At 46.4% G+C, this 22,475-nt stretch overlaps 1 protein-coding gene across 1 annotated transcript in view; it reads right to left on the bottom strand.

Moving 5' to 3' along the window:
• Positions 1-19,799, bottom strand: part of MMP20 (matrix metallopeptidase 20) — a 47,676-nt gene extending 27,877 nt beyond the window's left edge. Inside the window, exons 1-6 of the mRNA XM_038535520.1 lie at positions 19,674-19,799; positions 12,136-12,383; positions 8,794-8,942; positions 6,987-7,112; positions 6,058-6,219; positions 3,622-3,763 (exon numbers count right to left, since the gene is read on the bottom strand). Of these exons, the coding sequence (XP_038391448.1) occupies positions 3,622-3,763; positions 6,058-6,219; positions 6,987-7,112; positions 8,794-8,942; positions 12,136-12,383; positions 19,674-19,799 (953 nt within the window). The remainder of the gene's footprint in view (positions 1-3,621; positions 3,764-6,057; positions 6,220-6,986; positions 7,113-8,793; positions 8,943-12,135; positions 12,384-19,673) is intronic.
• Positions 19,800-22,475: the final 2,676 nt, after the last annotated feature.

The following is a 22,475-nucleotide window of genomic DNA, read 5'->3' as shown; positions in this document are numbered from 1 at the left end:
GGTGTGCATGCGGCAGACCCAGGGCTGAAAGGAGAGCTCTCCTCACTCCCTGCCTCTGGCTCTTCCTCCTCTGGAACTGCCTGCCCTACTGCACTCCAGGCCACAGACAGGTCAGAGGCCACCGGGCTGACTGAACACAGGTCCCTGTGCCGGCAGCCTTGCTCCCTCCCTCCCCCTACTCCTCCTCTGACCTCTCATTTCTCAAGGTCCCCTGAACCTGGCCTCCCTTCCTACTGTTACCATCCTCATCATCTGCAGCCATGACCCGGTCAAATAGCCAGTAGCCTTTGCTAAATGCTCATAGTTTGATACTAGAGGGTTTTTAAACATTTTTTGCTTTTTAAAGAAAACAGTCATAATTATACATAAGGGCATAGTATCTTTGACATCATGGTTTCCTTTGCATCTCTTACAACCGCCGATATTTACCACAAGAGTAAGCTCTGTGCTATAGGGCAGCCTGCATCTCACTTCTTCATTGCCAAACCAGTGCTTCCTGCCCTGTCTGGGCTGACTATCAGCTGACACCACCACCCCTCTATGAGGCTCCTGCACACCAGGCTCCATCTGCTCTGTGCCCTGCCTATGGTTCCTGGGTCAATGCCTACCAATTTTGTTCTGTTTTACTTTTTGGTAACAATAGAAAGAAAGTCAATAATCAATAAGTCTCAATAAAAATCATTAAAAAAATAATAATAAATATTTCAAGTTGTTTCTAAGCCTTAATCCACTGTACAGATTTTCCGATTCTCATTCCTTAATGTAGCGTCTGCTGTTTGAGTGCTCACTGTGTGTTTGGCACATTATTTGCTGGGGGCCCTCCGCTCAGCAAGAAAAAAGGCTAGAATTTAAACCAACTCAGTCTCAGGCTAAAACCTGGGTTCTGAGCTCTACTCTAATCTGTTTCTGAGAAGTGGATGCCCAACCACTGTTGAAGATTTCCTAATTTTCAAAAATTAGAAACAATTTACAGGCTTAAAAGTACAGCATTGGTTGAATATGTGACGATGTATCTGCTCATATATACAATGAAGATGACAAAAAAAAAAAAACCTCACCGACATGGAAAAAAGAGATATTGCTGAGTGAAAATAGTTTACAAATCAGCATATCTAATTAAAATCCCATCTTTGTGCATATCCCTGATCCCCTCCTGTACTTAGACTATATCTTTCTTTTTTTTTTTTTTTTTAAATTTTTATTTATTTATGATAGTTACATCAGAGAGAGAGAGAGAGGCAGAGACATAGGCAGAGGGAGAAGCAGGCTCCATGCACCGGGAGCCCGACATGGGATTCGATCCCGGGTCTCCAGGATCGCGCCCTGGGCCAAAGGCAGGCGCTAAACCGCTGCGCCACCCAGGGATCCCTAGACTATATCTTTCTATACAGAAAAAAATCTGGAGGGAAATGCATATCTAAAAATGTGATTACTCTGTTATGGGCTGAACATCTGTGTCTCTACCAGATTCATAAATTGAAGCCTAATGCCTAAGGAGATGGGATGGTGATAGTCAGACAGGAGCAGTGGGGTAGCCAGGGTTATCTGAAGCCCTGCGGGGGGATCCCTGGTCTGATGTGATTAGTACCCTTATAAGGAGAGACATCAGAGAGCTCACCCCCTCTACCCACAACAGGGAGACAAAAAAGTCCTGTGAGTACACGAGATCATGGCAGTGTTTTTGAATGTCTCACTCCCTTATGTAACTGAGGTGTGCAAAGACAGGGTGAGTACTGGTCCTTTAGATCTCCAGCCACTACGGTAGTGCTTGGCCCTCCAGTTGGGCTCAATAACCACTCTTCCAATGAAGAAAAGGGATAAAAAGCATTCAGCCATGCTATTCCTGAGCTACCTCTGACTATTCTCCTGTGAACGAATTCTGTCCCCAGTAAAAGGAGGACTGGAGGTGAGTGTTGGTAGGTCTTTTCCTCCAAGAAAAGAAGTGATCACAGCTGTCAGTGTCATGGACACGGCCCTAATGCTCCCTGGGAGCCCAGAGTGCCAGGAGAAAAGGAGCTATCGGATGTCGATGCATGAGATTTCCAACCATCTGCATATTTGACCTTACTCATGATCTCATCCCACTAATTGTACTTTATCTAACTATGACTGGTAAATCTGCCCAATTTGGCTTTCACACATGACCTAAAATGAATGATTTGCCGTAATGCTTCCATTCCAGCACTTGAACAAAACCTTAGAACATGAAACTTAAAATTTAATTCTCCTTCACCCTTGTGTGAATTTTCTAACCTCCTTGGAGTTTTTCCAATGACTACTCACCACCTCTCACCATTTATCAGTCATTCAAAAAAAATAACATTGTTGTCAATTAGACATACTTCAAGTAGGAAATGTATCACCAAAAACCATTTCTTGTCTTCGAATGAAAACTTCAACATTAATTTCAAACCTGAAAGACTTAATCAAATTATATTTCTGTTCTTTCCTTATTACACTCATCTTGAATTTATTTCTATTTAATTTCCCTGAATGATGTCATGACAGTAAAAATACTAATAAAGATCAACCAGTACTCCCGCTGATCAACTCACACTGCTGTAAACAACTATTCATACAGTGTTGTCATTAAAGATCCTAGCTTTCTCAACATTATGAATTACTCAATATCATATGCCATTAAATTTATTTATTTTTTAATTAAAAATTTTTTTATATAGGTAGAGTGCATCATGAGCCGGGGGAGGGGCAGAGAGAAGCTCAAGCAGACTCCCTGCTGAATGCAGAGCCCAACTTGGGCCTCAATCCCAGGACCCTGAGATCACAACCTGAGCCAAAACCAAGAGGTAGACGCTTAACCAACTACACCACCCAGGTACCCCTCCTATGCCATTATGTTTAAATACCAACTTCACCTTGCCATCCTTTATAACTCACAGAACTACTAAAACTTCCATTAATCATCCCAAAAGAAACGTTCCTAAAATGATAGTATTAGGTGCTCAAACCTCAGGGTATTCTTCAGGAGCTGTACAGGATAGCCAACACCTATCAATATTCCTCCCTCCCCTGTGCTGACAGCTCATTGGGTTGAAAAGTCAAGGGACCTTGAGAAAGAGGGGTTTCAGCAGAGCAGTGGCTTTGAAATTAGCTACCCATCTATGCATACCTCTGACCATCCATCCATCCATCCATCTGTCTGTCCATCTATCTATCCAATCCCTATTACCTAATATTTATTGGGTATATACTGTGTACTCTTACTAGGGATACAGTGATGAACAAGACAGACAGCCATCAGATAAGCCTGGGCTGGTGTAACTCAGCCACTTAGTGAAACTGTTACCTCAGGAAAGCACCTGAGATTCTCATTGAGCTTCTATCTGCATCCGTAAATTGGGGATTCTAATCTCTCCTTTGTATTTAGAATAAGTACTTGATGTGTATGGAAAAATACTGTGTCCATTGCCAAGAGCATGGTAGCTGCCCGACAAATAGTGGTTTGGCAGTTCTGTGTCTCCGCAGAGATCCCTGCCTCCCACTCTACTGCCCACACGACGGTGTTTCTGCATGCTCCTCACACGTAGCAGCAGCAAGGACCTCTAGAGGGATGTGAAGGGCTGAGGCTTGGGAAGACTTAGTGCCTCATCCTAGGCTTACCGGTCTCTGAAGAGCAGGAGCTCCTTTCCCAGCATCGTCACAGCATCAAAGGATGAGCTGGAGTCACAGAGGTCGGGGATGGATGGACTTTGGGGTGGTGCGTGGGGCACGGTGGGCTTTCCCAGGAGTGTTTTCCGGGGTCCTAGGATTCAAAGTGACTTGGTCAACATTGTACCGGGACTCTTAGAGTCTGTCCACTGCTCTAGCAACCCCCTTGGACTGCATGAGACAGGCGGTAAGGTGCATGGCTGTCCATGGCAGGCAGACCCATGTTCAAATCCAGCTTTGCTAGTCCTGCAGTTGTACCATAAGCAGGAACATCATCCAGCCTCTGCAAGCCTCTGTTTCTTCCTTTGTGAAATGGGAGGGGGCCAGGACAGTCCCTGCCTCAGAGGGCTTTGGTGAGAAATCACATCTGTGAAGCACTCGGTAGAGTGCTTGGCATGTAGTAAATGTTAAAAAAAAAAAAAGGGATCCATTATTTTGTTACCACACATAGCTTCCTTGACAGCTGCAAGTGCTCTAAATTAAAGATTTTTTAAGAAGTTGCCACTGATTATTCCTTGGTAATTGAATTCTTTGTTCTCAATAACTTCCTTGTGTATTTCGTATCATTTTCATCTATTTCTGGGCATCCTGGACTGATCAGCCTTTTATCAGGTGCCCAGGAAACCCTGAGTGAGTTCTTGGGCCAGGAGGTACACTGCAGGCACCTGCTATTAAAGGCACCCCCTGCTGGATCCTTCTGTAGAGCAGCCAGGCCCTGGGAGAGCTGCCAGCGAGTTGTCATCCTAGTCCGTGCTCCTGAGGACTGTCTGCTGTCTACAGAACACTGCTGGTGCTGCCTGAGCCATTGGCCCCGGCAGGTCCCTGCTCTGGAGCAGAGTACATCTGTGGTGACCAGGGGTGAGGGGCAGGGAGGAAGGGAGGAACAGGGAAGGGCCAGGGGTGTGAGAGTTGGAGAAGAGCCGGGGTGCAGAAGGCTCAGCAATGGGGCGAGGCTCTGGAAGGTGGTCAGCGCAGAAATGGGCTGCCAGTCTTTGAACCTTTACTATGTGCCAAGTCGTCTACGAAGGGTCAGAGGCAGCAGGGTGGCCAGGGGTGAGTGATGTGCACGCTCCCTGGTGATACAGAAGCACGTCTGTGCACTTCGTTCCCCTGTGCAAAAGTGGCCACATCAAAATATGTGCTTCAGTCCCCGGCCCCATGACGGTGGCCATCAGACGCTGGAGATGGTCGGAGCAGACGGATCTAGGGGGGCAGGCAAACATTTGGGCTCAGTCCTTCTCGGTGGAGCCAGGGATTGCTTTCCTTGGAGTCGAGCCCCTGGCCCTCGGTGTTCCGAGCCAGGTTCCCACAATGGAGACACTCAGGCAGGAGGACCCAACCCGCGGCGGCCCGCGCCCGCGGCCCTGAGGTGGGCAGAGTTGGCTGAATAGTTCTTTGGATGAGATTTGTCTCCCGCGCGGAGGAGCACTCTGCAGAAGCGCGTGCTCGATGCTGCACGGATGCTGCACGGATGCTGCACCGATGATGCTGCACCGATGCTGCACGGATGCTGCACCGCCAGGCGCGCAGGGACTGACCGGACGCCAGAGCCTCCGCCGGGCGAAGGCAGAGGAGCCATTCCCCGACCTTTGGAGAAGGTCCGTTTCCTAGAGTTGTCTGCCTTTTATCCGTGAAAGCAAAAGTGTCAAGATCTAGGAGTGCTCCAAGATCCCCTCTCACCCAGGACTTCATGGGTCTGTCAGGGTGCTAAGGAAGGCAGGATACAGAGCTCCCAATAATCCTTCGTTACCTTTGAAAGAACGCTAACTCCTAAGACAATTTGATTCTTGGGATAGTTGGTCTCTGAGCCTCAACTTTCTCAGCTCTTCAGGGAGGAAAACACTTGATCACGCCAAACAGGCCGGTCGTCAGGCCAGGTGAGAGGGTGACTCACACAAATCCAAGTAGTTGAGTGCAGGCTGTCTGTGCACCTAGCAGTGTAGGTATTAGCATCACCCTTGCTTTTTTTAGGATGATAAGGTCAATTATCTGCAGGTGGGTCAGAACAATATAGAAACTACAAAATATACCCATCTTCTTCCAGGATCTAAATTCTGACCCATACTCAACAAACAAACAAACAAACAAACAAAACAAAACAAAAAAACCCCACCAAAACCCCAGGCAAATGATTTCATTTTCTATGGCTGGTGAGGGACCAGCATGCCCTGGAGGAAAGATGCACAATTTAATTGTGCATCTTACAAAAGAAAGCTGTAGTCATGTCAGGTGAAAAAGCTCTTCCTAAAAGGGCACAGGTGAGACCGCAGTCCCCAGCTTCCTCTTTACCTGTGCAAGTAACTCCTGGCAATGTATACTTTCTCTAAATTGGAGACCGAATGCCTGTGGCTTTCCGGGCTAGTAGCCAAAGGAGGGTAGTGACTATACCGTACAATGCCTGGATCCCTTTCACATCATCCTTGGGCAGGTGGAATCCGTAGGGATGCTGGTACTTATACGTTGGGTACATCAGCGCTGATGGGTCTGTGGAATGGGCCAGGCCCAGTGCATGGCCAAATTCGTGAGCAGCAACGGTGAATAAATTGAAACCTATGCAGAAGGACACAGAAAAAAGACAGCATCAACATGGGGTTTTGTTTTCAATGTTTTCTGTCTTTACAGGATAATTTATGCCCAAATCCTAGTAAACTTGTTTTCTTCTCATAACCAGTTTATCAAAGGTTGGTAGGTTATCTGGTAGTGAGCTTTGGTGACGTGACTCTGGCACTTTCCCCCTTGGCTAGAAGGACCTTGAAGTGGGGAAGGTTGAAAGTGTAAATCAATCCATTTTGTTCCTTGTCAGTGATGTTTGGTTGGTAGATACAGGGGCCTGATGGGAGCTACCAGGGGCAACGAGATCCAGGTCTGGCCATAGATGCTTCACCAGATCCCTGCTGGTACACGCTACCCCCATCATTCACACACACTCAAGACGTCCGGGGTATTCTGAAGCTTTAACACCCATTCCCATCACACTGCTTGAGACAGCACGGATTCCCTGGGGTCGTCTCTGAACATAGCCTATTCCACCAATGAGTAAGAGACAATAAATGCTGCATAGTTAAAGGACAGAGGGCCATGTGGAGGAGGCCTCTCAGCTCCTCTGTACCATTTGCACGAACCAGAGCTCAGACAAGTCTACAGCACAGGGGGTGGGGGGGGGTGCTTTTCCCTTTTGGATTTTTGGCTTACTTGTTTTTCCTAGCCAGCCTCCCTAGTTAACGGGTGGCTTGGGACGTTGAACCTCAGGGTGTCATGGTGATGGCCCCGAAGAAGGTACAATATTTTCCAGGTTATGGTGAATTGTGCATATATACCATTCATTCCCATAGTCCACTTCTCAGCATTGTCGAAATGGGTATCCCCTCCCAGGCCTTCTCCAGGTGCAAACGCATGGGCGAGAGTCCCTCGGGGTCCGTCGAATGGGTAGGAATCCCCGTGATCTAGACAGGCGGGCAGAAACGCCAACAGCAGTTAGGCCTGGCAAGTTTAAGGCATCCTCACATTACAGGGAGTGGACACCTCTTTGTTAACAGCGTTGACACTTCCCATACAAATAGATTTACTTTCCAATATTTATTTTTTATAAGAAGTTCACATGTCAATAAGCAATCGTCCATTGATAAATGAAGAGGGATATTTGTCATTTCAAAGATAGTTAACATTAAAAATTAAAAAAATGTTCTTTTGTGACTGTTTTTGTTGCAGTGTCTATCGGCTGACTCCTGGCACTCCATGGATTGTGCCCATGCACAATCCATGCAGATTACAAAAGAAGTAGGGAGCAAGACCTACTGGTTGGGGTGCAAGTGTGTAGGCTGATTCAGTGAAGACAGCACATCGAGCAGATGTGTTTTCTGTCTCTTTCCACCAGACAATGTAAGGAGGTGTCCAAAAGGAGAGAGAGTTCCTCTGTAATTTCAACATGCTTTCCTTGTAAAACACAAGCAAGCAATAAAGGTGTCTACAATCATAACTTTTAGAGCTTTATATGTTTTTGTTTTACTTATATTTACATAAGTGTATATAAAATATAAAATATATTTACTTATATTTAACTAACAGGTGATTATAACTAACCTGTTAATTAACAGGTTATTACAATAAAAAAGGAGGAGGAACAAAGCGAGGCATGTTGCAGAAGCCGTATTTCACGGTCTCTCACAGGGCCTGGTGCACCGGGTGCCAGGGTTCCGGGTGGGCCCTGTGGACCCTGTTCCCGGCAGCTCCGCGCCCACTCAGGCTGTGCTGTGGGGAGAGGGTACACATTGGCAAGATCAGGGGAGCGTTAGCGTCCCAGCCGCCAAAGCTGCCTTGAACCACACCAGCCTGCCCCTTCCCCAGGGTGACCCCCTTGTGCAGGAGGTCACGCCCAGGGCCCCCTCTGAAGGTTTCACACTCGGGACCTGCATCACTTCCTGTCTCCTGGCTTCGGCCATGTACCTCCCAGGATGTGAGGCTGAACTCAGCATGGAGACAGGGGCCCTTCCACGTGGTGTCTGGGGAGGGAGCACTTGCTCACCTCCGCTTCGTGGAAGCTGAGAAAGCAAATGAATTTTGTGGCTCTCCCTTTATCTGCTCCTTCGACAGGTGGCCCTGGAAAGGGCTCTGTGCAGACCACCAGGCCCTGTGCCCAGTTACCAGGCTGAGACGAGGGCAAGGTGCAGCAGGCCTGCAGGCTCCAGAGGCTGTGGGTGAGACGGCAGCACCGCTGTGCTGACCACTGCTGGGGAGGTGGTCAGAGCTCCGGTGGGGGTTTCCTTCACTGGGGACTCAAGGTGGGAGATTCTTGGTGAATATGGAAGGGGGGGTGTAGTGGTGACCATGGGGCGAGGGGTCGGGTGGCCTCCCAGCCAACGGGGAGGCTAAACAGGACAGACTGTCTCTGATGAGGCAGCAGAACAGGGAGAGCTGAGCCCACTCTGCCACCTGGTCTAGGACTTCCCTGGCCCTATTTTCTGGCCAGACACAAGCATGACTTGACCATGACCTTGGCCTCTGCCCTTCACACCATGTGTGGAAGAAGATCGAGTGGATCCCTTGCACTAAATGTTGGAAAGGAAGATATGTTGGAACATGTCTCCTGTGGATTAGGAAGGCAAGATCCAAGATGCACCACAGTACCTCCGGTTTCAAAAGATATCATAATGTCCGCTTCTCCCGAGTTCACGCGGATGAAACTCAGAGGCACAGCGCTACCCCAGGCCTGCAAGGCCATCTCCACCGCTTTGTCCACCTCAGCAGGACTCATGGAGGATGTGTATTTGGAAATTCTGCGAAAACAGAAGGAACATATTTTCCTTTCGGCGAGTGCTCCTAGTGAAGAAGGCAAGCCTTACATTGAGGTGGTACTAAAAATCGAAGGGTTGGATGTGAATCTACAATGTAGGCACTTTTCTCCCAAATAGGAAATCTTGGTTTGCTTTCCTATGTGTTGAGTTACTGGAACATGCAGAATAACCGGGAAGGTCAAGGGGGAAGTGAAAGAGTTGAGATCACCTGCTGCAGAAGCGGTTTGGCTCTCATTGTTCTTAGATCAGCCTGAATTGTAAAGATGATAACCCAGTATCATTTCACAAGAACCCATTTCCCCTAAAACGGTTTAACTGAGAAGGGAAAACCTCTTTTTCCCCAAAAGGGACTGAAAATTTTCTATGTAAAAAACAGTGAGTTGTGAGGTTTTGCACATTCTTATTCAAAGGCCATCGCGACATCCCCAGTGGGGGATGTTTGTTAAGATAATGCCTATCTTAAAGAGGAAGCTTTAAGCTTGGACGCTAAGGCTTGAGTCTGTCCTGAAGTCCTGGGTGACAATGACACCTAGAGGCAGAACAGTGTAGAGCTTTCTGGACAAACCGTGGGTGGAGCCAGTTGGTGTTGCGGACGTGCTGCCCTGAGCCCAGGGGCTGGGAGTCCCAGACTGCAAGGAAAGGAGGGGGCAGGGGAAGGAAACTGACCCCGGAACCTTGCTGGGGGGGACCTTGAGCTCGGAGCACAACCTGGGTGCAGAGCGAGGGGTCCTGCTGGAGCCGACCTGGGGAGCAGCCCCTGCCCTATATCCTTTGTCTCTCCGGCTCCTCATCCTGTGTACATGGTAGGTGCTTAGCAAACTCTTCCTAAACGGATGGACTCTGAATAAAAGCCAGTGGTTTTTAAAGCCTCCTGAGTGGTGGTCCAGCTAGCGCCTGTGAGAACTACCTGAGAAGCTGCGTAAATAAATGTGCGGGCTGCCCCGCAGACCTGCACCGCGGCAGGTACCAGGTACCCGGATTACTGCGATAGAGGTGGTGCTGTCTCAACCACCAGTCACCGGGGAAGGGACCAGGTCCTATGGAGGGCATGGCTAGCAGTGACCTCGGCGGTGGATGGAGGAACTCGAGGATCTTTCACGCAGGTGGAGATTGGGCAGTGCAGCGGGGGCAGGGGGGACATAGAGGGGAGGGGGGCGGTAACCACAAATACTCTGAGCATGTGCCCCGTGTAGACATGGGCCCCAGCAAGTCCGTCCTTACAATGGCCGTGAGATATGACCGTGCTGTGCGTGTCATGCCCTCTCTGACCCCAGACGTCTGCACACAGCACTAAGCCACAGTCTATTGCAATCCTCCGGTTCTGTTAGAGGAAGTTATCCTGAGGTCCAGTGTCTGCATCGGGTGCCAAGTGGCCTCTAGGGCTTTCTGGGGCTGGGGTCTGCCTGGGAGGGAGCAGGTGGGCAGGGAGTGTGCTGAGGGGCTTGGGGGGCCCGTCTAGGGAGTAGTATCACAACAGTATACTTCTCTGAGTCTCAGATCAGCTGGGTGGACGGCCCTGGTCTTTGCTGTGCATACTCACATTCTGTAAGACAGTTTAAGAAAATGATGGGAAGACTTCATGGGTTTATATATGTTTCCTGTTCAACTCCACGTGGGGCGCTTCTTCCCCAAATATTTAGATTTTTGTCGCTTTCTTGGGTGTAAGCAGGGTGATAACTGTGTTCAGAGTGCCACCATCTGGACCCGGGCTCGTAGCCACCAATGGGCAGCCTCTGTGGCTCTGCCCTGCTGCCCTCCCTTGGGCCACCGGGACTGGGGACGAACTGCTGAGCCCTAACCTCTCATTCGAGGGCTTGGCTGATGTCCGTGCTGGAAACACTCTCACTGGCGAGAGTTTCAAGCCACCAACCTGCCAGCCCTGTGTGTACAGTTGGGAAGAGACAAGCGGCAGCACATCCATGGTGCGGATAAAACTGCACCAATGACCTCATGAACGCCGATGGTAGTAACGTGTGGCGTGGTGAACAGGTAGCAACGTTTGATAACATTTCTAGTTCTATCTAGCATACACAATGTAATATTTAGCAATTTGTGTAGAAATATAATTTATTTCATTGCAGGTTTTATAGCTTAATTTCTAATAATGGCTCTGTTTACCGACAGCTTGCGGGATTCTAGGGCAGTTAACAACAAGCTGCAAAATTCCAGAGAGCGGTAAGGAGACTTCTGTGAGCGTGAGGGGGCAGCTCCAGAACAGCCCTTCGGGGACTAAGCGGTCCGGCCTCGCCCTGTACCCCGCTCTCAGCCAGATTTGCTTATCCTAAGAACAAAATCTGGTGGAAGCCTGGAGTGGCTCTCTGCGGCCCAGGGTGGCACCCGCCCACTGGGCCACCCCCCAGCACACCTCTATCTGCCCGGACTCCACCTGTCCTGGGAAAAACGCTCCAGTTAGCCAGGCCTGGTGCAAGAATGCAAGCGTGGGCCGCCCTCTTGCAATGCCACATCTGTCCAGCAGGTGCAAAGCCCATGCAACAGTGTCCCTGGCCTCCAAACCCAGCTCAGGCATTCAGGCGGACAGGGGGTCCTCCAGGAAGGAGGCCTGCTGGCCCAGGAATGGATCCCTGCCCTCCCTCCAGGTGCAACCACAGTTTTCTGCTTAGACCTGAGAGCTCACACTTGTCACTTGAGGACTCGATGATCTGTTTGCTTGTGTGTCTCCCAACAGGGACTGTGAGGGTCGGGGGAGGAGATCTACTCACTTTTGTATCTCCAAAATTGAATGTCTATAGTAGGCATTTAATAAATCATCAATAAATAATTTTTGGAATTAATAAAAAAGTTACTTTGTTAATAGGTGAACTTTATTGTTTCCTTCTGATTGAGGAGGAACTTGTTTTAAGAAAACAGGTTGGTACTGTCAGGCTATTAATCCTAAACTAGGTTATTTTTCTTTAAAGACAAGTGTGTTGTCTCTCTGATTAATAACATTATTTGTAAAGCCCGAAATGGCTGGCCATTATGGTAATCCTGAGATGGTGTTTTGTAGTGAGTCCTCCAATGTCACTGTCTAAACGTTAGCCATAAAATTGCTTCCTAATGATTGTGATGAGTCGGGATTTTTACACAGATTGGAAGGAAGGAAGGAATTTCTAAAAGATAAGAAAAGGAGAGAGGGGGATTTCTCTCTGACTTTGGAAAGACTCCATCTCATTACCTGTATGTCAAAGTATTTTTTTTCCATTTGGGTTCACCTGGGAAGAGGCGATAGTTTGCCACGTCGGGAACTCCGCAGCGGGGCCTCTTGATCATGTCCATCGTGGGCCGGTCCAGCTTGCCAGTGATGCGGAGGCCGAAGAAGGCTTGCAGCTCCTTGATCTTCTTGATCAGGGCTCTGCCTCCTGGTGCCCCCATCTCGCCGACCTGGGGCCCTGCCTTGCTTGTGTAATACTTGTCAAGATATGCCTGGAACGGAGAGGCAGGCTGACATGTCTGCGATACGGTCTCCAGGAGAGACTCAAGCTCAGGTTAGAAAGGGACAATATTCTCGACAAGTTAAAAACAGCATGGACAGTATATTCCCATCTGTGAGAAATATTAGATATATTTGCACAGATAAAGCTTTGACAGGTACATGTCGCATTATTAACAATTGTTATGTCTGGGAAGTGGGGATTGTAGTCTCTTTACTCACTTGCATTTTATAGTTTTCCTATGAGGTCTTGTTATTTTAAGAGGAAAAAATAATGGGAGGAAAATAATGTGGACATTTTCCCCACAGGTCACTTATTTGTCATTGAAATCTTCACCCAATTTGCAAAACCAAGACTATTCTATTTCCCTAGAAGGCAGTCCTTGGTACCATGTTTTCATTGTACGTTGTGCAAGATTGACATGTTTTTTTTTAAATTTATTTATGATAGTCACACACACACAGAGAGAGAGAGAGAGAGAGAGAGAGAGAGAGAGACACAGGCAGAGGGAGAAGCAGGCTCTATGCACCGGGAGCCCGACGTGGGATTCGATCCCGGGTCTCCAGGATCGCGCCCTGGGCCAAAGGCAGGCGCTAAACCGCTGCGCCACCCAGGGATCCCCAGATTGACATGTTTTTAAGGCTCAGAGGCTTGAGTGTCAGCCTCTCATCTGGTTCAAGGGCACACAGCCCTTCTATCTCCCTGCTGGTCTTACATCATTTGGTGTCCAGTGCATGGGCTTGACCTGTCCTGCAGCACATGTTTCCAGGACTGGCCTTTTGTCCCTTGGGGCAAGTACAGTTACCCATAGATTATAGGCTTTTTGGCACATTAAGGCTTAAAACCTCTAAACTGATCATTCAAGACTTTTCTAGGACTTCCTGGGTGGAGTGAGAGTCCTACAAGTGCCTGGCCAGAGCCTGTGGTTGGCACAGGGATTTCAACTACCCACCTGATTTCAGGGAAGCACAGAGCAGCAAAAGATTTACGTGTATATTTTACTTCATATAAAATTTTATGTTTATGTATTATATAGGAAGAATTTATTTACTGTATGTAAATATTTATCACATTAGCCATATTTATATTCTATATAAATTGTGTGTATGATTTATGTTATGTGTACAAATTTATATACAAAAATAATAAAACATTGAAACAACTTAATGTCTAACAATAGGGGGTTTGTTGGATAGATTATTATAGATTCATATGAAGTGATACTAGGCCTCTAGGATTACATTTTTGGAAAATATTTAATGGCATGCAGTAATGCACTCAATATAATGACAATATACTGAGAAAAGTGGAGGTGAAGTCTTTATACAGATTATAATATATATATTTTAAGTATTTTATTTATTTATTCATGAGAGACACAGAGAGAGGCAGAGACATAGGCAGAGGGAGAAGCAGGATCCTGATGTGGGACTCGATCGGGGTCTCCAGGATCAGGCCCTGGGCTGAAGGTGGCGCTAAGCTGCTGAGCCCCCCGGGGCCACCCTTTACCTCTGGTTCTAACAGTATGGGTGACGATTTATTTTTCATCCTTTCCTACATCCCAAAATTTTCTGCTGTGAACGTGGATTGCAGTTTCTCAGTAAAAAGGTAAAAGAAAAGATGCACTGGCTTGTGTGGACAAGGTGCTCCGTATGCATCCTGGGGGCCAACCGATCCTCAGCTCCTGCCTGGCTGGCAGGGGAACCTCACTTCCCTGGTGGTGGTTCCTTGTGAGAATCTTCATGGGATGAGGACCCAGGAGGAGGGGTGGGGGGGTAGCACGGAGCCTGGGTGAAGAGTTCTGGGAAACAGCCGTGGCCCTGAGGGTGGCTCATTCCCATCTCTGGGTATGCCATTGTAAGCATTCTTGTTTCTGGTGTTTTTTTGTGAGATGACGATTCTTGGAGCCTTTTGTCTTTGCTCAAATTAATGCTGTGATAGCATGACACTCACACCAGGTCTGAATTATGCTTTTTCAGACATAAGCTCTGTGCGGAACAGATGCTCTGTACTTCCTGAGACAGTTTGAGTTTCAAAAAATTCTGTCCCCTTGGTAGTTTCTGTGTTTTGGTTTACAAAATATGGTCACGTAAGAGAAGATGCTCACGACCTATTAAGCAGAAAGAAGTTACAACTATTCCTACAGGATAAGCCATGTGTGAACAAAGTGTGTGCATACGGATACGCACACAGATGAATACTCATGCACGCGGACTGGAATGAGGAAGGGAGGATCCTCAAAAACTCAGTAATCGGAAAGAATAATATTTAATGCAACACTAAAAAACTTAATGCAGAAAAATCCACGATGAATAAAACATCAATATTTTAGATACAGGCAGGTTACGATCCTCAGCATTCCTCACCCCGGTCTCAGCCTGGAGTCAGAGCAAGGTGTTTTGAGAAACACAGATGAAGGGATGAGTAGTGGTTTTATCTCAGTGATGGAACTGAGGATGATCCTTTTCTTGTTACTTACGTTTTATAATTTTCCTGCTGTGAACATATATAATTCTACAATAAATTTTTTTTTTCTTTAAAACATGCAGAAGATGTTAGACCTACAGCTGAAAGGTTTCAGTCTGGCCAGAAAAGAGAGGATTAAAACAGTACCTGCCATGGTTCTGGACTTGGAGTACATGCTCCGTTAATATTTGGGCTCCTCTCTTTCAGGGAAAATATGAGTATTTTCTTTTTCTTCTTTGAAGACTCATCAGATGTTCTGAGTATTAAGAGCCCAAGTTATTTGGGAACTTTCTTGCCTACGTTTTTGACAAGCTTGTAGCATCTTTCCAGACTCAAGACACTCAGGGAGGCACTTTGATGAGCACTGAGAATTGCATTTGTGTTCATTCTAACACTTGGGTAGTGTTGGCTCAATGCCTGGCCCTGTTGGCCTTGGGGGTCAAGGGTTTTAGGTCCCCCCAGAGTCATCCTATTTGCTCTCCACCTTTCCCACTCCTTGGTTCTTAAAATTACAGGGTGTTAGGGTTGGCTCTTGGGTTTGAGATAGTGAAATAATGGAGGCCCAGGGGGTTAGTCTCAGCTACTGGCCCAGCTCCTCAGCAACAGCTCTTCATCCAGTGTGTGTTCCTGGCATCCTTCTTGAGAATTAAGAACTTAAACTGAGTCAAGTGTGCTTCAAAACAAGGTGAAGTCCAAGAAAGCGTTTCTTCAACATTTCCTTCTGTTTTTGCTGAGCCCCAGAGAGGGAATCATGAGGACTGGGATGCTGTGTGAGGAATCCTAGCTTCTAACAAGCTCAGGCAATGCCCTTCACATGTTTTCAGGGCTCTCATCTACAACACGAGGTTGGCATTTGTTCTACTGACCATACCAGCGCAGGATCCAGGAAGGTCCTCAGTGTGAAAATGTTTGAGTGGCTGGCATATTTTAAATGTGTTACACCCTTTCACATACTAATTCCTCCTCTGGAAATCTGTGCTGAAAAAAATATCCTTTAGCTCAGGCTGGTGTACAGAGGCATTCACAGCAACACTGTTCATGTGGAAATAATCTATGGATCCAGCAAAGGAAGCAATTAAATAAATTATACCTTACTTATATTCTGGAATATTTGTAATTCTTTAAGGTGATGTTTATGAAAATAGCATAAAAATAAAACTTTTCTCATGCAATCATAATCAGCGACAAAGTTAGGAACCAAACATAATAATTTAAAAATCTTTTCATGCACAGAAAGTAAAATGGTAGTAAAAACTTCTAGATTTAACAGTCTGTATTTGGAAGCTTTCAATTTTAATCTTTATCTTTAATAACAAGTTTATAATAATGTGATGATGAAAGTTTACATGATTTTTAAGGACAGTTTAACAAGGTGTTATATGTTGTTTTATTTATTTTCATTTTTTAAAAAGATTTTATTTATCTATTCATGAGAGACACAGAAAGAGAAGCAGAGATATAGGCAGAGGGAGGGATGTGGGAGGGATCCTGATGTGGGACTTGATTCTGGGACCCTGGGATCAAGCCCTGAGCCAAAGGCAGACGTTCAATCGCTGAGTCACCCAGGTGTCCCTATATGTTGTTTTAAATATTGTATTTATATTACTGGTTTTTAAAGGCAAATAAAAATAGAATAAGACTCTGATTTAAGACTAAGTGTTTTATTAGTTATCATTTTCAAAGCCTTTATGCTCATCAGAAAAACAGAATTTAAAGAACACAAGTGGACATTAAGTACGTAAACTAAAAATCTGCTCATCTTTTTAAGTGTAGATTATTGTGCTAGTGAGTTTGGGAGGAAGCATATGGCATTTAGAAATTTTGCCTGTTTCATGTTTGTAGATGCAAGAAACGGTCTGTTCTCCCTGGAAAGAAGGGAGCCATGTGGAAGCTGATTATCCTGACCCTGGCTCGCGGGCCCCCTGGTCCACTGGCCACCTGGCTACGGAACCCAGCCAGTCTCCATGCATGTTCTCCCAGCTCCCACCACCAGCCTGACAAACAGCCAGGCTCCTTGCCCCTCAGGGTCATGCAACTGGGTCTTTCTTACAGTTTAGGTTCACTTTGAATATCACTTCCACAGAGAAGCCTTCCTGAACTACTTGGGTGAACCCCCCTCCCCCGGCCCGCGTTGTCCCAGTCACTATCATCCTGGCTCATTTTTCCCAATATCACTTATCACTTTGAAATAATCTCGGGTGCTTGTTGATTGACTATCTCCTCCCAGCACCTTCCCCTCTCACACCTCCATTATCCCCATGTAAGTGCCCCAAGAACAGGGTTTGACTTGTTTTGTTCATTGACGTTTCTCCAGTTTTTAGAACAGACTCTGGCACAGAGCACACCATCAGCTGTCAGTAAATAATCATTGAACGGATGAACTTAAACTGCATACTTTCATATGGCTTCATTGGTTGTGTTGTAAGGTGGTTACATATAGAAGCCCCCTTATTCACAGAGAATATGATCCAAAGCTCCCAGTGGGTGCCTGAAACTGCAGATAGTACTGAACCCTGTAAACACTGTTTTTTTCCTATATGTACGTACCGTAAAGCTTAATTATAAATTAATTGCACAGTGAGAGATTAGCAACAATAACTAATAATAACATAGAACAACTATAACAATGTACTGTGATGAAAGTTATGTGAATGTGGGCTCTCTCAAAAAATCTTACTGTACTCACACTTCTTGTGATGATATGAGGTGATGATGTGGGCACTATGATGTGGCAAATGCATGATGTGGGTGCTGTGATGTGACAGGGGAACCAAGTGGGTGCTGTGATGTGGCAGGTGCCTGAAGTGGGTGAAGCTACTAAAGAACCTTCTGATATGTTAGAAGGAGAACCATCCACTTTCCCACCAGGAATGACTGTGTTTAACTGAAACGATGTGAAGCAGATGGGGGAGGGGGCTGCTGTATTTCTATAAACCACAGGGTGGGATGTTAATTCTTTCTAGTCCCTGGGACTCACTTTAGAGGTTTTCCCAGATCACTCTAGCCTGCCAAAGAGGATGCCTTTTTCCTGGCAGAGCTGGTGGCTGGGGCTGTTGCAGGAGCAGGTGCCTTTCTCATGTTTCCCTGGCCCTTGGTTGAAGGTCTTTCTGTGAGTTAAGTGGTGAGGGAGCCCAAGAAGGGCAAACTTACTTTGGAGCAGAAGTAGTAAGGGATCCTCGGCATTCCAAGGCTACTTCATTCTTCCTGAATACTCCTAGCAAGCATATCCTTTCCTGAGACCTTCTGGTCTTATGCGTGCATAGACTGCTCGGGGGCCAGCTACTTTTCCCTGTGAAGGGCGGTAGTATTTGCAGTGCTGCGGGACTCCACCACTGTGGGACAGGAGCAGTGAATGACATGTAGGTGAATATGCATGGCTGGTTTAGCCTGATGACTATCGTTTGTCCGGACTGGGACTAGAATCACGGTCTTCGGCTCTCTCGCATGGATTCTGGCCTCAGCATGACCCTCCTTCCAGAGGTCACAAAGACTGTAGTTTCTCAATCAGAACGGCATGATGCTAGCAGATGGATAATTATAGGTGGGGAGACAGGACCCCAAACTACAACATGATACCATCGAAACACGGTTTGAAATATACCTCGGAATTCTGAGATACATTATCTTGAATTTAGTTTATCTAACAATGGCCTCAAATCAAAGGAAGTGCAGTTTAGCAGTTCTCTTCTCGGCATCTGCTACCTTGATTATAAGCAGGGTTGATATTAAAATGTTTAATGACAGGCATGGTGGGGGCTGACTCATCAGAATCAATGGGTCGTGCAAACAGTCAGTGTGAGTGCGTGCAAATCAGCTCTGCAGTGCAACCACCGAAGCACTGCCCAGTGTAGCTTGACAGGTGGGAAAGCATTGTGGCGGCTAGGCTGGCAATCATAGACGCGCTCACATCTGACAGATGATTGAGAGACAGGCCCTGGCCCAAAAAACATCTCATCTGCACACTGCTCACTAATGTTGAGTTCCATCGTTAGACAGTTTTTCCTCCAAGATTTTAAAGTAATCCCTACACTCCACACGGGGCTTGAACCCACAACCCCGACATCAAGTCGCACACTCTACTGATGGAACCAGTCAAGTGCCCCTAGGGATGTCTCCTTAGATTACCGATTGCCTTTTTCCTTTCAGTGCAAAACTCACTTGGGAGCTAATAGACGTTGAATCATTTTGAGTCACATAATCGTTGCAAAAATTCTAGCGTGAATTATTTCCAACCTTTCCAACCAGTTCAGAAAGATCTTCAAAGAGGAAAGTATGTAAGCAAGGTACTTGGGAACATGCTTTAGAGAAGACAGGCTCTCTTGTGAGGAGCAGATAGGCACCCAGGACAAACTTTGTTCACTTTGGATTTTGATCTCATTTGCACTCAACACTGGAGCTGTTTGCTATTGCATGAACACAGGAAATCTTTCTGCTGTGACCGCCAGGAAGCTGAGCACTACGTTTACAACCTATCCTGTGTGTGCGGCACTTACACCTCAGGTTTTATTTTTTTGGCCTTATTCCAACATTACTCCTCAAATTCCTTATCTTTTTGTCTTGCATGTATTTGTGCAAGCTGTTTCAGCTTCTTTATGGAACAAGCTGCCCAGCTACTTGTTTATTTGGTCAGGCCACAAGGGCCCCTAGTGCACCAGACATGGACCTTAAACCTCCAGGATGGAGCCTCTCCTGGGCTCCAGGGCATTTGTGAGATGACCTTAAAACAGTAACAGATTTTCCCTTGATTTCTCCTTACACCCTCGTAGGTTTTCCAGGGCAGGAGGAGGAAGAGGGAATTGTGTAAAGATTTACAAACCTGTGCGAGGTGGTACTTGTTCTGGGTCGTCCTGGGGGCGGCTGCAGAGACGGAGGGGGCCGCAGTGCAGAACTCGAGGGCTGCGCCGAGCAGCAGAGCCAGGCCGCACATGGGGAGCACCGTCATCTCCTCGGGGCGCCTCGTGCTTATATCAGCCTGGGGTGAGGCAGACACTGCGCATTTGCACTCTGGCCTGGAGCTGCTTTTATAGCATCAAACAGGTCTGCACCCTTGGAGCAAGGATGAATCATGTCTCAAAAGGTAATTATACAGCTCATTTCTTTCCCTGATGACGGGGTAACAGGACAGTGCACGGGAGTCAGGGAGACCTTCATTCTCTGCAGTTCACCAAGTCACAGAGGCAGAGATACAGTCTGTTTGCATGAAGTTTGTCAGCTGCTTGCATGAATTGGGGTGTACCTGATTAATTTTAACCCAATCTAATGGAAACATTTGATGAGTCTCAGCTCGGGGGCCTTTTTCCATTCCACTGACAGAAGAGGTCAATGATCAAAATAGAGTTTAATCCATCTTTGGTAATTGTGCCCCTCCCCCCAAATCTGATCCAGCTGCCTGCATCTCCTGCATCCACTCGGGCATTTCCCAATAATGAACACTATTCCCAAGGATGGTTCTGGGCATGCAGGATCCTGAATCATCAAGGAAACACTGCATTACACAGTGCTGACTTAGGGCAGAAAGCAGGCTGACAGCTGTCAGAAAAGCCTGGAATAAGTGAATGCACGAGATGCATCTTAGTTGAAGCATTGGAAGAACTATGCATTCTCTGTGCACTCTGATTAGCTGGGTTCATATTCTTTCTCCTGGATCCAATTAACATAGATCTTGATCTAGAGACAGCGTGGAAAAATGGTTTATATGGTGGGAAAAGCACTTTGACATCAAAGTGAGATCCAGTTTTAAGATATTTCCTAGCTGTGTGACCTTGGGCAGGTTATTTAACCTCTCTGGACATCAGGGTTGTTTTTTTTAATTATTATTATTCTGCAAAACACTGAAAACAATACTGTGTGTAAGCTCAGTGTTGTCAGAGAAGCAGATAGTGTGCTATCCAATGGCCACTTGGCATCCAGGAGACATAGATTCAAATCCCAGCTCTGACACCTGTCCGTGCGCTTGGAGCACGGCACCTGATCTCATTCAGCTGTGGTATTTTCATCTGTAAAATATGGGGGAAGATACCCACGTTGTTGGATTGTTGTAAAGGAGCAAATCAAGGTGTAAGGAAGGCCTCGGCAGAGTGTTCAGTGGACACCAGTTCCTGCAAAATCACATTTGATTTATCTTTTCACGTTGGTGCCAGGCTCCTGGCGGGTTGGAGCAAGTGCCTTTGGAATGGATGAATGGATTTGATCAGTGATTCCCAAAGTGTAGTTCCTGGCCCTGCGGCATCACAGTTAACCTGGAACTTGTTGGAAATGCTAATTCTCAGGCCCAACCCAGACTCACTGAATCAGAAGCCCTGGGAATGGGCCCCAAGGGTTGTGTTTTCACTAACATGCAAAAGTTGGAAAACACTGTGTTAGCTGAGCAGATAGCATCGTGGGGATGGGATGAATGAAAAAAATGTATCAAAAGTGCCAAGAATATCCCAGTCACAGAGAGCACTCAGTGCTCCTCTTGCCATCAGAGCAGTGCTTTTACTGGTGACATTTTTCTTGTTTGAATGTCATTTAGGAAGTTTGTTGCATATAATTTATCACAAATACTTGCTAAGCAGACAAAATGTATAAATGTATAAAATGTATAAAAGCCTTCTCACTTAAACTAGATTTGAGGTCATTTCCATAGTGACCTCTCTCTCTCTCTCTCTCTTGCTTTCTGATACACTGCCCCAGGTCTACTGGAGCTCAGATCCTGTGCCCTTGGCAGTACGGGGAGCACACACACCTGTGCCTATGCCCTGCGCTGCACGGGGGCACACAGGACCTGTGTGGCTGGCACACAGACTGTTGGGCTCCTTGGCTCTCCTGCTGTGTCTTGCCCCACAGAACATGGCTAAGCAGACCGAGCAGCTCCCTGATGCTCTTTCTCATTGCAAACAATCCAGTTGTTATTCTGGTTTTTACATTTTAATCTCTAGTAATCTAGCTTTCATAAAGGATTGAAGTTCTGGATTTCCAAGGAGTCCAGTCCCAGCCTGGGAAAATGCCTCACAGTGGGGCCACCTTCTAGCAGTTAGGCAGCAGCTAGCCTCAGCCCACACCCAGGTTCTGTACTTCCTTCAGACTCCTCCAGGAAATACACCCTGCTTTGAACCGTGGGCTTCTAAAAATTGTTCATTTATTTAGCTTGTAGTTCATGTAATATTTTATAATTATATTATGACTTTTGAAGTTTTCAAATTTTTATTAAGATTAGAGAAAAACCTTACTGCTGCAGTAGATTGGGAGGGAGGGGCAGAAGGAGGGGCAGGAAGAAAACAGGTCTATCCATTTAGTAGAGAGAAGGAAACAAATAGCCTTTTGATCTAGCCATCGTTATCATTGAAATGAGCTATTGAAGAAGTTTATGGAGTTGCCTCCAGAAGACTGACTACGAGATAGAGACGCTTGAGGGCGGCTTGACTTACGTGCGGTTCTGCCTGTTGGCTTGGGTTCCGGGTGTACATGGACAAGTTAGATTGGATGATTCTTTCAAATTTTATATATATATGTATGTATTTTATATATTATTATAATATATACAAATAAAAACATATAAAATACAGATTGCACTATTCAACATATAGACAGTACATTTTTTCAATAAATTCATAGTCCATTTCATTCATTCACATTC

The sequence above is a fragment of the Canis lupus genome, chromosome 5 (assembly GCF_011100685.1).
Source record: "Canis lupus familiaris isolate Mischka breed German Shepherd chromosome 5, alternate assembly UU_Cfam_GSD_1.0, whole genome shotgun sequence".
Classification (NCBI taxonomy): Eukaryota; Metazoa; Chordata; class Mammalia; order Carnivora; family Canidae; genus Canis; species Canis lupus.
This window is presented reverse-complemented; position numbering and strand designations above follow the sequence as displayed.